Source organism: Rhinolophus hipposideros, assembly GCF_964194185.1.
Source record: "Rhinolophus hipposideros genome assembly, chromosome: 1".
Classification (NCBI taxonomy): domain Eukaryota; kingdom Metazoa; phylum Chordata; class Mammalia; order Chiroptera; family Rhinolophidae; genus Rhinolophus; species Rhinolophus hipposideros.
In genome coordinates, this window is record NC_138047.1 from 49,720,230 (window position 1) to 49,737,925 (window position 17,696).

At 34.2% G+C, this 17,696-nt stretch overlaps 1 protein-coding gene across 1 annotated transcript in view; it reads right to left on the reverse strand.

The window, feature by feature from the left end:
- LOC308499233 (transmembrane protease serine 11C-like) overlaps nt 1-17,261 on the reverse strand; it is a gene marked incomplete at both ends in the record, with an annotated part of 62,272 nt that extends 45,011 nt beyond the window's left edge. Inside the window, 2 exons of the mRNA XM_081052243.1 lie at nt 9,660-9,778; nt 17,206-17,261. Coding sequence (XP_080908369.1) covers nt 9,660-9,778; nt 17,206-17,261 — 175 coding nt within the window. The remainder of the gene's footprint in view (nt 1-9,659; nt 9,779-17,205) is intronic.
- Nucleotides 17,262-17,696: the final 435 nt, after the last annotated feature.

Here is a 17,696-nt window from a genome sequence, read left to right on the forward strand (position 1 = left end):
AATAAAGAGGAAAATAAAATGAGACACGACTTGTAAGTACTGCACATTAAGTAAACAGAACAAAAAAAATCTAACCTATGATTTTAGAAAAGTAAAGCAAAGGTTAAAGTTCAAGCTTAGGCCAGACTGTGCTATTTTAATATAGTAGAATTTAAAAATTTTTTGTACCTTTTCTCTGGTCCCCTTGTTCCCTTCACATAGACTGGGAGGAGAGAAAGAGAGAGAGAGAGAGAGAGAGAGAGAGAGAGAGAGAGAGAGAGAGAGAGAGAGAGAGAGAGAGAGAGAAGGAAAGGCTAGAAAGAGAAAGGAGAGAGAGCAGAAAAAGTGATGGGGGAGGAAAAGCATTTTGTAACACTGAGAAAATCTTTCATGTAAGTGAAGTTAATTATTTGGAAAAATCTTTCCTGTATACTCAACAAACAATCAAAGAAATGCGAAATAAAATGAGATACCATTTTTCTTGGATTAAAAAGTCAAAGATGACAAAAACAATAATACCCAGGCTGTGGTAGCTATACTTATATCAGACAAAATAGACTTTAAGCTGAAAACAGTAATAAAAGAAAAAAATGGATAAATTCTGAGAAACATACAACCTTCTAAGACTGAATTCATGAAGAAATAGAAAATCTGAACAGACCAATAATGAGTAAGGAGATTGAATTAGTAATCAAAAACCTCCCAACACAGAAAAGCCCAAAACCAGATGGTTTCACTGGTGAATTTTACCAAACATTCAGAGAACATTAATATCAATCCTTCTCAAAATTGTCTAAAAATGGAAGAGGAGGAAACACTTCTAAACTCATTTTATGAGGCCAGCATTATCCTAATACCAAAGCCAGAAAAGAAAACTACAGACCAATATTCCTGATGAATATAGGTGTAAAAATCCTCAACAAAATACTAGCAAACAGTTTAACAATACATAAAAATACACATTGATCAAGAAGGATTGATCTCTAGGATGTAAGAATGATTCCATATATACCAATCAATAAATGTGATACACCAAATTAATAGACTAAAATATTTAAAAAATCATATTATCATCTCAATAGATGCAGAAAAAACATTTGGCAAGATACGATATGCCTCCTTTCACATTTTAAAAATGCGCAACCCATTGGATCTGAAGAAACAAACCTCAACATAATAAGGGCTATCTACTCATATAACAAACCTACAGCTAACATCATACTAAATGGTGAAAGGTTAAGAGCTTTTCCTTTAAGGTCAGGAACAAGTCACGAATGCCTGCTCTCACTACTCCTATTTAATGTAGTACTAGAAATTCTATCCAGAACAGTCAGGCAAGAGAAAGAAATAAAAGACATCCAGATTGGAAAGGAAGAAGTAAAATTATTTGTGGATGATATGATTTTTTTTTTTTTTTGATCCCATGCAGGGATCAAACCGGCAACCTTGGTACTCTCAGCACCATGCTCCAACCAACTGAGCTAATGGGTCACTCCCTGATATGATTTTATATATAGAAAATTCTATACATTCCACCAAAAAACTGTTAGAACTAATTGAGTCCAGTAAAGTTGCAGGATATAAAATCAACATACAGAAAGCAGTTGTATTTTTATACACTAACAATGAAACATCTGAAATAATATACATATATGTATGGTCCTAATCATTTTGCAATATATAAGTGTACCAGATTAACTCATATATTCAACTTACATAGTGTTATATGTCAATTATATCTCAGTGAAGCTTGGAAAAAGAAAATTCCAAAGGAACGTAATATTTTGTTGTTATATATTTTTATTCATATATTGTATGACTTTATTTTTCTATTAGAATATCAGGATTGAGACTCTAGGGCATTGAGGCAGTCTTAAGTTATATTAACTTGTTGGACTACTAAATAAGTTTCAAACACTAAAGAGGAAAGCCATTGTCTAGCGTTGTTATCCTATTGAAGCACTGAACCCTTAATTAGAAGGTATAGTAGTAAACTGAATAAAAGGTACTGATGCATTCAGAGGAACTAACAAACTCTCATAATAAAGGATTAACTCCTCTCCTTCATACATAACCTAGACTTTAAGTAGAGAAAATGACCTAAAATTGCCTGTTATTTTCATTGGTTTTTCCTTCCTAGAAGAGTCATATTTTCAAATAATCCAGGTCACTTTCTGGTCTAGGGTTAAGAGCTCCAGGGAAGATTCTGACAATTCTCCTCTTTGTATTTGAATATATTTTTTATTTTTAGATTTTTAGGTGATTTTTTTTTCATTTGAGGTATAATTGACATAAAACATTATATTAGTTTCAGGTGTACAAATAATGGTTTGATACACATGTATATATTGATGGTTTGATATATGATATGTGTATATTTACTACAGTAAATCTAGTTAACACCCATAAAAATGTGATTTTTATGCACATTTAATCTTAAGAAGCAAGGCTTTCGTAAGTGTCTCTCAGCTCAGGGTTCCAATTAGGATCATATGTGGAGTTTTAAGAACGATTATCACTTGTGCCCTCTCCCACAGAGTCTATCGGTGTGGGAACATCAATGTTGTTTTAATTAAGTGCTCCAGGTGATTCTAAGGTGAGACCTGTGTTAGGTATGAGGGCTCTTGAGTATATTTCTGAGAGCTGAGTTCAGCTTTTAGTCCAAAGGGAGGTAACAGGGAGGATTGTTAGGGACAAGGCCTTGCTGTCCACATTATCCGTGCTGTAGCAGAATTTGGGGGCATCTGAGAGAAAGAAGGGTCCCTGAAGACAGGAATGGAGAAAATCAAAATTTGGTTTCCATGTAGGAGCTCATTTTTCCAGAATCTCTCCTGTGATAATGAACAAGGAAGGGTGAACTTTCCTGCATTTTAAGGCCCTTCTGCTTGTGGCGATGGTGGTTTCAGGTGAAGGGTGTATGCCAAAGCCTTTAACGGCATATTCTCAAGATGCAGATGTGATTTCTCCATGTAATCTTACCTGAAGAAGAAACCCAGAGAAGGAAGAGAAGAGGAAGAAATGGAAGGTTCTCAGGTAAATGTCATGTCCTGGTCAGGGGCTCTGTCCTCTTATTTTCCTGAAATGCCATAGTTTTATAACATGCAAACATTTACTTCTGTACCTCTGGTGCTCCTGCTTAACAAGTTTGTTTTCAACTACATTTTCCTCCTTCTCTTTCTATGAAAGTCAACTTTAACTCTTTAGCATACTCTAAATCCCAGCACCTTCTCTCCCTTTTCTCCATTCAGACTTCTGCTATGCCTTGAACAATTTTCACTGAATTCCAATGAATTAATGAGCTGTAACTTTTGAAAAATGTTCTTTATGACAGATTAATGTGGAAATGTGGTGATATCCAAGATTCCTATGTGGGATGAGGTGGGGTCTTGGGATAGCAGGAAGAAGGAGAATGTAGTGTTTAGGTCCCATCTGAATGTTCCATCAGCTCTGTGTAGACCAGGATTAAGAAAATGCATATCTAATTTGGATAGTGCTAATGGCCCAGCATAAATCAGAAATTTCTGAAAAAGAAGAGTAATTAAAACAGATGGGCTCCATAGAATGCTAAAGAAAGATTAGCTATTTATATACACTATTAGAGATTACAGAAAATGGGTGCTCTATGAGGCTTGACATTTGAATGAAACTGATGTTTTTCATGATTAGATTTAGATTATGATTTCCTTATTTTTCTGGCCAATAATATCATGGCAGTGATGTGTCCTTTGCAAACATTAAGGACCTGATATCAATTTGTCCCATTACAGCCAATGTTAACTTCATTCATTTGGTCAGGTGCTCTCTGCCAGGTTCCTCTAGTACTCCTCTTTGTGCTTTTAAAAAATTACTTAAAACTAATCTAAAAATGTTGTTCAAGGAAATGGATTTATGGTGAGTTTTCTTTTAAGATGCCATTTATCCTATGAGAAATATGATTTTTTTGTGCGGTCAGGATCATACACATATTGTGGGCTTATAATTAACTGATAACAGTATCAGTGCACTTCTTTCTGTATGGTTCCATACCTAACTCTTTCTCAGATATGGTGACTTATTTGCTCAAAATTGGGTTCTGGTGGCAACTGATTACTCTCATTCTTGGTAGCTGTTATCTTAGAATATATGAATCACCTTAAATACCCTCAGTTTGATCCTTGGCTTCTGTTACCCACATTTAAAACTTGCTGAAGGTAGTGTTTCATGCTAGGTTTTCCCAAACGTGCCTCCAGAGAATCAAAGAGATGCCTTTTACAGAATTTATTAGAGTTAACATTAAACTTGGCACTGAAGAGACACTCTAGAAAAAGAAACTCTCATATTTATCATTTTGGTCTTTGAAAGCAAGAAAACAAAGCAAATAAGTTTGAGAAGGAATTATTTTTCCCTAGACTCATGTTTTTCCTTTTCATTTCCTATTTGAAAGTGAAGTTGCTATTTGGGGGGCTAATCGTTTCCATTTATAGTTAGCAGAGGAAGATTTGGAAATATCATCCTGAAATAGTAGTGAGAAAATCGGCAAAAAAGATTAACTTTCTCCATGCATATCCAGAAACTTTACTGGCAATCTTAACGGCCAATTTCCTCACCAATTACAGTCTAAACTACTGCAATAGAATTTTTTAATTATTATTTTTTCAGTTAGTTGACATTCAATCTTATTTTACATTAGTTTCAGGTGTATAGAATAGTGGTTAGACATTTATATAACTGACTCAGTGATCTCATCTTCCCCCACCCCAATAGTCTAGTACCCCCTGGAACTATACATAGTTGTTACAACATTATGACTATATTCTCTATGCTGTACTTTACATTCCTGTGACTATTTTGTAACTACCAATTTGTATTTCTTAATCCCTTCACCATTTTAACCTGTGGAGAAAAACTATGTGTTATTTATTGATATAATTTCTTCCCTTTTGCTGTAGTGATACAATGTGTGACTTTTAGCTGAGCAGATGTTACCCAAAAGTAAAAAACTACATTTACCTGCCTCTGTTACATCTAAGAGTGATCTAATGCATTTGGTTTAACAAATGGAATGGAAGGCAAAGTGGTATGTGCAAACTACTGAGATGTTTCCTTACTGAGGGAGAATACACTCTTCTTCCTTTTCTACCTTTTGTCTGGCTGGAATGCGGACATGATAGCCAGAACTGCCACAGTCACTTTGGGCATTGAGATGATCTGGGCAAAGTTGGTCATAGTGGAGCAAAGACATTGTCATGCAGGGAGGCCTGCGGAGTCTCTGGTCCTGCTCCCCACATAAGAACGCAGGATATGATGAGGCCAAAAAGGAACACCCACGAAGCCATAGATGGGGGACTCATACTATTATATTCTCGCTGGCGGCACTATATTCTCACTAGAGGCTGGATCCACACTGTCCGCAACCCGCTATCTCTGCAATTCGCGCTTGCCAGCTCAGCCACCATCTTCTTGCTAGCCCCCATTTTCTGCTAGCGTAGCCACGGCAGTTATATTAGTGGCCAATGGCTCACTGGTTACAGCTGACGGCCAACTAGCCACAGCTGATGGCCATCCAGTCACAGTTGATGGCCATTTACTACCTGAGCCAGCACCTTTCTAGGTAAGGCCGAGAGCCTGGAAACTGCACGTCTGGCTCTGTCCCCACAGACATAGAATGAGCCTGGGTCCCTGCCATCCTGAAGTGACATACTGAGCCTGGACCACTGACCTCTGAACTTATTTGTATCTGAGTCTTATGTGTATCTGTCTCCCTCTAGATCAGTGATCTCAACCTTGGCTGCATATTAGAACCACCTGGGGAGCTTTGAAAATGACAATTTCCACTATAGACAGCATCTTTGAGAGTGGAGCTTGTGCACTACTGTTTTTTTTTAAAAAGCTTTCCAGGTGATTTTAAGGTACAACCAGGATTAAGTTTCACTGCTCTAGATCAGGGGTCTGAAAACTCTGAAATTGAGCCTGCCTCCTGGTTTTATATGGCCTGTGAGCTAAGAATGTTTTTTATATTTTTTAAAAGTTGAAAAAAAGTTTAAGAAAAGAATATTTTATGACATATAAAAATGATATGAAATTAAAATTTCAGTGTTTATGAATCAGGTTTTATTGGAAAACAACCATGCCATGTTCACTTATTTACTTATTGGCTACTTCAGCACTACAACAGTAGACTTGAGTAGTTGTAATAGAGACTATAATGGCTCACCAAGAGGAAAAGAAATAGTATCTGGTTTTTTACAGGGAAAAAGTGCTGACCTTGGTCTAGATGCTGAGCACCTTTAGTGCAAGGGTGAGTGTGATGCTCTAGAAGCTTTCCTCCATTACTGCTATACCCCATTGTCACGCCTAGCCTAGTACCTACCACTAATTACTTAATAGCAGTCACCCAGCAAATGCTGGTTGAGTTGAATTTGTCTACAGTTTCAGATGCCCTCATTCTTTCTCCCATTTTATCTATCTGTTTATCTATCATCTATCTCTTAAAGAGTTAACCAAATAGAAAATATGACATTATCAGGATATAGAGTCATGTGAAGCAGAAAAAGCAGGTATCCTGGAGTGAATATTTTTGCTTTGCTTTGGTTTGTGCAGCTGTCCTTATTTAACTAATTACTGGCTCAATAGGAAGAGTAGTTATTTTTTTAAACAATAGGAATTTATTCTTTCACAATTTTAGAAGTCCAAATCAAGGTATCAGCAGGGTTGGTAGGAGAAGAATAGTTATTATAAGGAGGTGGCTGGTTGCTTCCAAGTTTAGAGTCTGGAATAGTGAACTATTAATAGAAAATCTTAAAATAATACTGGAAGTTTAATTCAAATGAGGAACATCATAAAGCTGCCTCTATATGATGCCCAAGCATTTGGATAAAAAGTATACAATTTGGCTAGTCAGACTGAGATTTTGTTTGTTTAGTGACAAATATATAGGTTCTTAAAAAGATCTTTCTTGTTTATTTAATTTTTTTAGTTCATACAAGATATCATGGCATCAGGTAGGCAGTCTGAAGATGAAAAACCATTTAATGACTTTTAAAAAGAAAAATACAAAAAATACAAAAAGAAATACAATCTAGGAATTGGGAAGCACTTTAAAAGTATTTTGCAGTCTCTGGAGGTTCTATTCTTATTTCTACAGGTTTATTGTAACTTTAGAAAACTTACATTATTAACAAAACTTATTGTTCTGATGCAGAAGTATTTAATTTTGGACTATTTTGTTTTGTAGAAGTTTTTATAAGCCACTAAAGTTTATAATTTCTGGGAAATAGGTATTACTATGACTAAATTCAAGAGTGAGTTCTTAGAGCCATATTTATTCTCACATGAATTGTTTCTTTTAGGCCCACTAAAGCTACATAGAATTACTTTAGAATAAAGTTGAAAGTGGTAATTATGCACATATGCACACACACACACACACACACACACATATATATGTGTATATATATATATATGTGTATATATATATATATATATATATATATATATTTAAACTGGTATTTCAAACAAGTATATTTTATAGGCTGTAACCACAAAACAATTTTTAAAGTTCTTTAGTAAGTCCTATGGTCACTATAAACCACAAAATGTGATCTCAATTCAGAAATTACAATACCTAGGCATATATAATAATCAAAAATTGAACTTGACAAAGTTGAGAGTTTTCCCTCCCCAAACTTTTTACTCACCAGCCCTGATGTTCCTCCTTTCCCACTCCATGAACTGAATTTGGACCTTACTTGAATGGTAGAAAATTTGGCACCTAACTTTGATGCTCTAGGAACCTAATACACTTTTAAAACTAACATCCTTCTAGGTATTTCTGAAGTTTGAAATTCCCTTCCCACTCATTGCTGGAGATGTCTTAACTAAATTTCCCTTACATAGACGAATGTAACTATTCCAGCTTGCATTTACTTCATCCTCAGCTTTTAGACAACTGGAGGTATTTCCCATTCTTTAACCTGAACTTTGACTACCACTCTACATGGTCTCTTGGACAGGACCTAAGATGACGGGGCTTTTTTTCCTGGGTGGTCTATGTATTTCAGAGGAAACGCTTATGTGTCGTTTGTTGCAAAGGCTTTGGTTGTTTAAACTGCCCAAGGATACCACCTCCTCTTCACTCTGCTAAACAAGCTCTAAGTCTCTTGCACTTTAGATATTTGGGTGGGGGTTAGACTCTAGTTCACTGTGTTACTGAATCTGTAAGAGTTTTCTTACGGCCGTATTGCTCTCTTTCAAAACCCATCTCTCAGCTTGATGTGAAAGGGAGATCATTCTTCACATATTGGGGTGGTTGTAATAGTATGAGAAATTACAGTTCACCTATGTTCCAAGATAACCTCTTTAAATATCTTTTTCTTATCTCCAGTTTCTGGCACTTTTACACCCTTGATGAAAGGCAGCAGGTTTTGTGTCTTGAGTGAGCATCTCTTATTCAGAGGTTCATGGGCACATGCTCTGACTATGACTCTTGGTCTGTCAGTGGTAGCAGCTGGCATTACAATCTGTCCAATGGTTGTGTTGGCACAAGCAAGCAATCTGTGTCTATGGAAGGGTATGCATGGAAAATGAAGCGCACAGTAGTAAACACTTAGTTCTTGGGTAGATGACCTCTTTACTCCACTGTGCACAGCTCTAGTTCTCTCTGTGTAAATTCTTTCCCCTTATGTAAACTGAAATGGGTGTTTATTTAGCTAGACAGCCTCTTCTCTAAATGTTTTTGTTTTGTTTCCTTTTTAAAGAAAACACTACTATGTTTTAAAGCAGTAGTTCCCAACCTGTGAGCCATGAATTACAACGGGCAGGGGCATGGTGGCAGCAGAAGATGATTCCAGGGATGAATATTTAAATACACACCAGGCATTATTCTAGACTTGATAACCAATGATTCTTATACATATATGTATTACTGATTTTCAAAAATAGGTAGATATAATTAATTAAATACAAGTTAATTTAAAAGCATTACTAAGTTTACAGTACTTGTTTGTCTTTTTATTCAACAAAGTAATTATTGTGGGAATGTAGGAAAAAAAGTTTTTTTCTATAAAAGGGTCCTCATCCTTGAAAAGTTTAGGAAAGAGTGAGTTTAAGAGAGTAGCAAGAACAGGACACAAAGAACTGGCACAAAGAGATATTTTTAGGAAAAATCAAACTTGAGGATCCCATAACTTTTCTATTTCATGCAAATATATAGAAAAATTTGTACTGACAGTTCTTTTTTATTTCATCACTCAATAATGGAAAATACTTCTTAGGGATAATTTTATGGGAAGAAAGCATTATATGGAGAAAAAATATATAGGTTTTGGAATAAGAAATCTTAGCTTAGAATCCCAGATTCTAGGCTTTTGTAGTTATTTGTTTAACTCATTATCTCTTCAGAAAGTTATAAGTTCAACAACGGTAGAGACTATGACTACTTTTTTCATTAATGTACTCCCAGCACCTGAATCTTTACCAGGAATTTTAAAAAGAGCATACCCTATCTCTGGGTCCAGAATGCCCTAAGCCAAAGATCATTAAAGAACAAATACTGCAGTAAATGTTATTAACCATAAGAAATTTTCTTTGTCAAGTAAATTTGTTTGACTCTTTTCCTTCTCCCATTCCCAAAGTTCCTAACTTGCCCAATAATGGGAAAGTAATTCCATGTAACTGGAAAGCCAGACATTGTAAGTACTTACCATAAATCACGAAATAAACAATGAGTCCGATTATTACTGTGGCAATCACCATTATTAAGATACCCAGGGTAATCTTTCCACACCTTGTGAGTTTCATTTTTGTGTTTGACTCTCTTCTTCTGAGCAAAAAGGACAGGAAAGTAAGTGTTAACGCGCGTAAGCTATAGCACTGTCTTGGAAATAAATATGGATCTGATGTTAAATATAAAAGTATATTACTTTACATTAATTATGGATTCAGTAGACTGCTGAGCTTGGAAAACAACATGTAGAATTAGTAAATATGATATTTGGCCTGCTTATTTTTCAGCACACATTATAATAATGGTAATACTAAAATCAAAATTCATTCAGCAAATATTTTTAGATGTCTTAGTATGTGGTAAGCATAGTTGTAGAAACAAAGATATTTTTCCTGATGAAGGTCACATTTTACTGAGGAAAAACTTACAACAAACAAAAGACATAAATAATAAGCTAATTCATATCTGATAAAATGGTACTGAGTTCTATGGGAAAAAAAGTAGAGCTATGTAAGATACTCATATGTTGGACTACGTGTGAGAAGGTTGTGCTAGCAGGATGCAATATTAAATAGAGTAGTCAGGTTAGACCTACTGAAAAGGTACAATCTGAGTAGACTTGAAACAGGTGAGGCAGTTAACTATACAGATATCAGAATGTTCCAAGCAGAGGGAACAAGTTCACAAAGGCCCTGAGGGAGGGTATGCCTCGTCTTTAGGAGCAGTAAATGAGGGGAAGAGCAGTAAGAGACTAAGTCTGACAGGTACCAAAGCCCAGATCACACAGGGCCTTGTGCATCATTGTAATTATATTGGCCTGTTCTCTGAGTGAAATGGGAGGACTGGAGGGCTTTGTGAAAAAGACTATGATGATCTGGTCTAATTTCTTAATGGGATCCCTCTGACTACTTTGTGGAGAGTACATTATAGAGAATAAGGGTGGAAGCAGAGAAACAATATAGGAAATGATTACAACAATCCAAGCACAAAATGATGAAATGATGCTGGCTTGAACCAGGGAGGTAGAGGTGGAGGGGATGAAAAGGGATTGAAGTTTGGATATATTTTGAGTATAGTGTTGCTAGGAATTCCTGATGGATTGGTGTTGAATGTGAATGGAAAAGAGGAGTCGAGGATGGATTCCAATTCTTTAACTTGAGGATTTGAAAGATGGAGTTGTCATCAGCTGAGATGGGAGGCTGTTGATATAGCAGGTTTTGAGGGGGATGATTATGCATTCAGTTTTGTTCATTTTATGTTTTAGATGTTTATTAGGCATCCAAATAGAGATGCAGGTTGGATATACAAGTCTAGAGGTTGGCATAGAGGTCTGGGCTGGTGATATAAATTTGGCACTCATCAAAATATAGATTAGACTTTAGTACTAGGTGAAATTACCAAGGAAATAAGTGTAGAAAAAGAAGAAGACCAAAAGATGATCACTGCAGCACTCCCATATTAAGAGATTATGGAATAGAGGAAGACACAGCAAAGAAGACAGAGAAACCAACTAGTGAGAGTAGGAAGAAAACCAAGAGAAAGCGGTGTTCTAGAAGCTAATAGAAGTGTATTAAGAATGAAAAATAGGATCAACTGTGTCAGATGTTGCTGATGGCTCAAATAAGATGAGCAAATGAACATGGAAAATTGGTCATTGGATTCGCATTATAGAGGTAATGGTGACCTTGATGAAATATGTTCTAGGAGTGGAAGGGCATGAGACTGGTTAGAGACAGTTTGAGATAGAAGTAGAGGAACAAGAGATAGTGACCATTTATCCCTCTTTCAGAATTTACTGAAAATGGAAGCAAAGAAATAGGACTATATATGGTGAAGAAAACCTGAGAAAGAGAAGTTTTATTTTTATCATGGAAAATTTAAAATATACATGAAAGTAGAGAAAATAGTTTAATGAACCTCTTTTTGTCGATCACATGGATTTAAGAGCTATGAACTTTTGCAACATTTACTTCATGTATTTTTCTATTTTAGAGTACTTACATAAAAATAATTGAATCGTGACATTTGCCCCCTAAATACTTTATTTTCCCTCTTTAAAAAAGTGGCATTTAAAAAATATGAACTGTGTCATACCTAGTGAAACTACTGATGTTTCCTTAATATCCTCTAAAATCAAGTTCACATTCAAATATTTCTACTTGCCCTCAAAATGTCTTTTGCAATTTTTTTGTTGTTGAACAAAAACACAAATCAAAACCTTCACATTGTACTAGGTTATTAACATCTCTTCTTTTTAAATCTAGAGCAGCTTTTATAAGTATACTTCACCTCCTTTTTTTATTTTTCTTGACACTGACTTGAAGATACTGGGTCAGTTTTCTTATAAAATGTTCTACCTAATTGAAGACATTTGTTTATTTTTCAAAAAAATGTAATTAGATGTTTCATTTTGTGACAGTTATAGACTCACATGCAGTTGTAAGAAATAATCTAGGGAGATCCATTATACTTTTGTCAAAAATCACTTGGGGACATATATATGGATTGAGTAATACATGAATTTTCTCTTGCTTGTTAATATGGTGGATTCTATTAATTTTATTTAAATATTGAACGGCTCTGGCACCCCTGGCGTAAACCATACTGGATATTTCTTTCTGGGGAGTTTCTAAATTATAATTTCAACTTTCTTAGTAGTTGTGAGTCTATTAAAAAGATCTATTTCATATTGAATAAGTTGCAGTAATTTGTGTTTTTTCAAGGAACTGATCCATTATGTCTAAGTTGTCAAATGTATGCAAACTTATTATACTTTTGATTTCTACAGGTATGCAGAAAGATCCTCTAGTTTAATTCCTGATATTGGTAAGTTGTATCTTTTGTTTCCTTTGTCAGTTATCCTAGAGTTTTGCCAATTTTATTGCCTTTTTTCCTAAGAACCATGATTTTGTTTTATTGTTTTTTTCTATTGTTTGTTTTCATTTCTACTCTTCATTATTTCCTTCCTTCTGCTTGCTTTGTGTTTATTTTGCCCTTTTTTTTTCTAGGTTCTTTCAGTGGGAACTTAGGTTATTTATTTGAGACTATTTTTTTCTAATCCATGTTTTTAATGCTATATTTTTAAAATTTCAGCACTATTTTTAGCTGTGTCTCTCAAGTTTGATATGTTTTATTTTTATTTAGTTTAATGTGTTTTTAAGATTTTCTTTGAGAATTCCTCTTTGCCCATGGATTATTTAGAAATGTGTTGCTTAGTTTTCAAGTGTTTTGAGATATCCCTGTTATCATTTTAAAAATTGATTTCTAGTTTCATTCCATTATGATTGGAAAATGTACTATAAATGATTTAAATTCTTTTAAATGTGTTGAGGCTTGTTTCATGACGTTGCATATGATCTACCTTGGCCTATATTCCATGGACCCTTAAAAACAATGTGTTCTGTTGTTGGGTAGAATTTTCTATAAATATTGAGTTGATCCTATGGTTAATGGTGTTGTTGAGTTATTCTATATCGTTTTTCTGTGTGGTTAATTAACACTTATTGAGAGAGGGGTGTTGAAGTCTACAACTATGATTTTGAATTTTTAAATTTCTCCTTTTAGCTCTTTTGATTTTTGCTTCACGTATTTTGGTGATATGTTATTTACTACATATACTTATAGGGCTGCTATGTCTTCTTGGTGGATTGACTCGTTGATCAATATACAATGTCTTTTTCTGTCTGGTAATTTTCTTTGTCCCGAAGTCTACTTCTTTATCTAATTTTAATATAATCACGTCTGCTTTTCTTTGAATAATGTATGATAGGTCTTTTTCCATCCTTTTACTATTAACCTGCCTATGTATCGTTATATTTAAAGTGAGTTCCTTGTTGACATCATATGATTGGGTTATATTTTTAAACCATTCAGTAAATATCTGTCTGTTAATGGTATATTTCAACTATTTACATTTAGAGTAAATTAATATTTTAAGGCTCAAGTCAGTCTTTTTAATGCCTTAATCAAAATAGCCTTCAAAAACTCTGGGTGTTTATTCATCATTATGAACAAACTCATAGGGTTTTTTATAGGCATTAAATCTTTGGCATAAACAGAGGAAATGTATCATTAGAAGTTAAATAATTTATTGCAATCATGCTTTTTGAGCATTTTCTATGTGCAAGAGATTGGGCTAGGCAAGGGGTGTACAATGATGTGCAAGATTACTAATAAATGTAAAATGCAAGAACTGTAAAATTAATTTTGTTTTGTATATTATATTAAATAGCATACTAGTTTGCAAGCGCTGCCATAGCATAGTGCCACAGTACCACACACTGGGCAGCTTCAGCAAAAGGAATTTGTTTTCTCACAGTTCTGGAGGCTAGAAGTCTGAGATAAAGGTGCTAGCAGGTTTGGTTTCTCCTGAGTCCTCTCACCTTGGCTTATAGATGACTGTCTTCTCCCTGTGTCTTTACATGGTCTTCCCTCTGTATATATCTGTGTTCTAACTTCCTTTTTTTATAAAGACACCAGTCATATTGGATTAGGTCCCATCTTCATAACCTTATTATAACTTAATTACCTCTTTAAAGACCGTATCGCCAACTATTAGTCATTCTGAAGTATGGGGGGTTAAGGCTTCAACATATGAATTTTGAGGAGATAAAATTCAGCCCATAATATATTTTTATATTTTATGTTTGGTTCATATTTCATATTAATTTAATATCAATCCTTCATATTTACATTTTATATTTTGTGTATTATATATCCATATATACAATACTCCAGGTAGGTTTATATATATATATATATATATATATATATATATATATATATATATACATACATATATATATATATGTATATATATATATATCTGTGTAAGGTGTCTCTGAGATATATATATAATGTTGCATAATCAGCATACATAATTAACACACATTGAAATGACTATACAAATGTTGATTAGTTTGAAGCACCTATATTTGAATTTTTATTTGAAAACAGAACCAAATATCTTATAGGAAATTTAATTCTTAGTTAAGAGTCATTCCCTGAACAGATGATATTTACTGAACAGATAATATTAACTAGATTCCAATGCCAGTTTCCAAGTTTAAATCTTTAAGAAATTTCGTTTTACTTTAAAAAAAACTTTGACAATTTAAATTTATTTTGTCCAAATTATGTTTGCACCATGCACATAAAAATTGATATCTTAATGTTTCTGTAGAAGTATGATGCCCAAGAACTTTTTGGGTCCATAATAATTAAAATTTAGAAAAAACCTAGAAGACATCTTACCAAGTAAAAATTTAGAGGAAAACACTTTTCCCCAATCTGACCAACTAACTTATTAAGAATAAATAGAGTGTAAAATTTTTGGAAAGAAAACTGAGTAAATGATATGATAGAACCCTCGTAACTTAATTTCCTATCGATGAGTATGTTATCCTAAAGCAAGCTTTTTCATACCTATAAGTGTATGTTTGTGTACTTTACATCTTGCAGTAGGATAAGCCTCAAAGAAAATTTGATAAATGGAGTCTGAAACTTGATGTGGCAAATATTTGGAATGTATTTTCCTATTCTTCTCAACCATGTTATTCTAATAGATTAAACCATACAAAAATGCTGCTTTTGTAGATCAAAAAAATTATTGGCAATTTTACAATATTTCAACCTATAGGTACACAGAGAAACTTCATTTATTGTTTCTCCTTTTTATTTGTCTGTAAGGTGATGCAACAGTGATTTTTGTAGACCAGAATTTGTTTATTAGGGAGGATTATTTGACTTCAAACTTCCCTCCAGTGTGAAGTTCCTGGAATGAGAGGTGCACAGCCTTTTGGAGCTGGAAGGGACTCTGCAAATCACTCATTCTGGTTTCCTAATTCTAGAGAAGGGGAAATTGTAGAATATTTTCTCTTTAGGACATTTCAAATCTAGGGTAGATACACATTCTAGGTAGAAATTACTCCTTTGGTTATTATCAGCATTTTATTTATTGTGGACCCAAAAAGTTCCTGTGTGTGTGTTTGTGTGTGTGTGTTTGTATGTGTGTTTCTAATTCAAAAGGAAACCTCAACTTTGTCATCCTTTATATTCTTTAAAGCATTTTCTAAAAATAATGTCAGACATACACATTCCATTTTTTTCCAAAGAGTTATTATGTGGAATGTTGGTGGAAAAATAGACTGCTTACTAGTCAACAGAAATTAGGTCTTGGGAGGGAGTTAAAGTGAGGAATAGAAAAAATATGCGTTGATTTCAGCAACATGCCTTAATTTTCAAAGGGTATTATTTTTTCACCAATATTATCCTGAAGCCATTCAGATGTAATAATGATAAGATTGTAAGGGTATCAAGGATTACTTAGAGATTTTAGAAACAGTGGCTTTAATGGTGAGTTGTACTTAAAAAATTATTAATTCCTTAAAAGAATGAAATCAGGTTCTGTCTACACGATTTCTCATATATTTTTTATAGAGCATAAAAAGCATAGCAAGTTAACATGAAGGATAGAGAATACATTACTTAGAAGCCAGGATCAAATATATTTACTAGAGTTTCTGTTAATTAAATCAAAATGATTAACAATAACTTAATTTTATGGAAAATTTTTCAAGGGTTCTCTTATAGCTGATTAAGCTAAATATTAAAGTATATGTGTAAAATGACATTATTCAAGTTGTTTGTTGGGAAGTTACACTCTGTCCAATATTATACTCTTCACCTTGAATCTAGATGTTGGCAAGATGTCAAAACCAGAAAAGTTGTCTAAAATTTTTATTAAACATATGGGTCAGGCTCAATGGATTTATCAAGGCATGCATTTTGCTAAATTGCCAGGAAAGACTGCAATGTGTACATGAACATTTATATTTGTGAGTTAATTTGTTTAGCTTAAGAATCACAACATAAAAATTATTTGTCCATCTTTGTGTGCCATGGAACCAGTCAGCACATCTCTTTGACTTTTCAGTCCAATTGCTATCTGAGTTTACAGCACTGTTAATGGGAATAAATAAAGTCCTCTCCTCTTGTTGCTGTTCTTGTTTCCAACTACAACGTTAAATCACACCACTACAAATGGATAGCAATGAAGCCTTATGATGTTTCAATAATTAAAAACTAGGACCTAAACTTTGCTCTACCACTTTCTATAGTTAAAATAGCATACCGTGAGCATAAATATTATCTCTACACCATTAGAAATAGATGCATCTTGTTGCCATTTTCAAAGTGAAATGATCTTTTAAAAAGTAAAATCCCCCAATTTTACTTCAGCAATTGTACACACACTTTTCATGAATGGTCTAAAAGTGATGGAAAGATATTTTAGAAAAATTAACAAGCAAAACAGATTCTAATGATTAAATTTCATCATCTTATTCATTTGGTTTTCCTTTATTATGATTTCTGTTGCTCCTATTTCCATAAAAAGGTTGAGGGATGAAATTGTTTTTAAGAATTTTAAAATACAAATGAAGCTACTTTGACTAAGTCCCTTCAGAAAGTTTACCCAAGGAGCAATGGCAGTCTGTCCTGCAGCCCACCCCCTGTCAGCCCACCTGTTCTGCAAAGGTGTCCATGCCCGATCTCTCTGCGGAGGTTGTCCCTTTGTCATCTTCTCCTCGAGTACTGCACAGCACAGTCATTCTCCACCTATTTAGCTTACGAGATCCTGTGACTTTTATGTGTTTGATGATAATAATATAATGATAATACTTAGCACTCACACAACTTTTCATCTTCAAAGTGCTTTCTGAGCATTTGCTAATTAATTTTACATTAGAAAACCATGAGCTGCATATATGCTACTCCATGAATAATAAATAATCACATAGCCCGAGTGGAGGCAAAATTTAAAACTCTCAGTTGTTGTGACTGGGGAATCAATAGGGTCATCTGGTTTGAGAAGGGCAGTGAATCCCAGTTTTTGCATTTTGTGATTTGGGAGACGAGTGGCTACTCTTCTCACTCCTAGAATCCACTTCCAAATATTTTGGCAGTTTTGTTATTGCTTTTTGGTGGAAGGCCAATGGCCATCCAAGCTCTAACC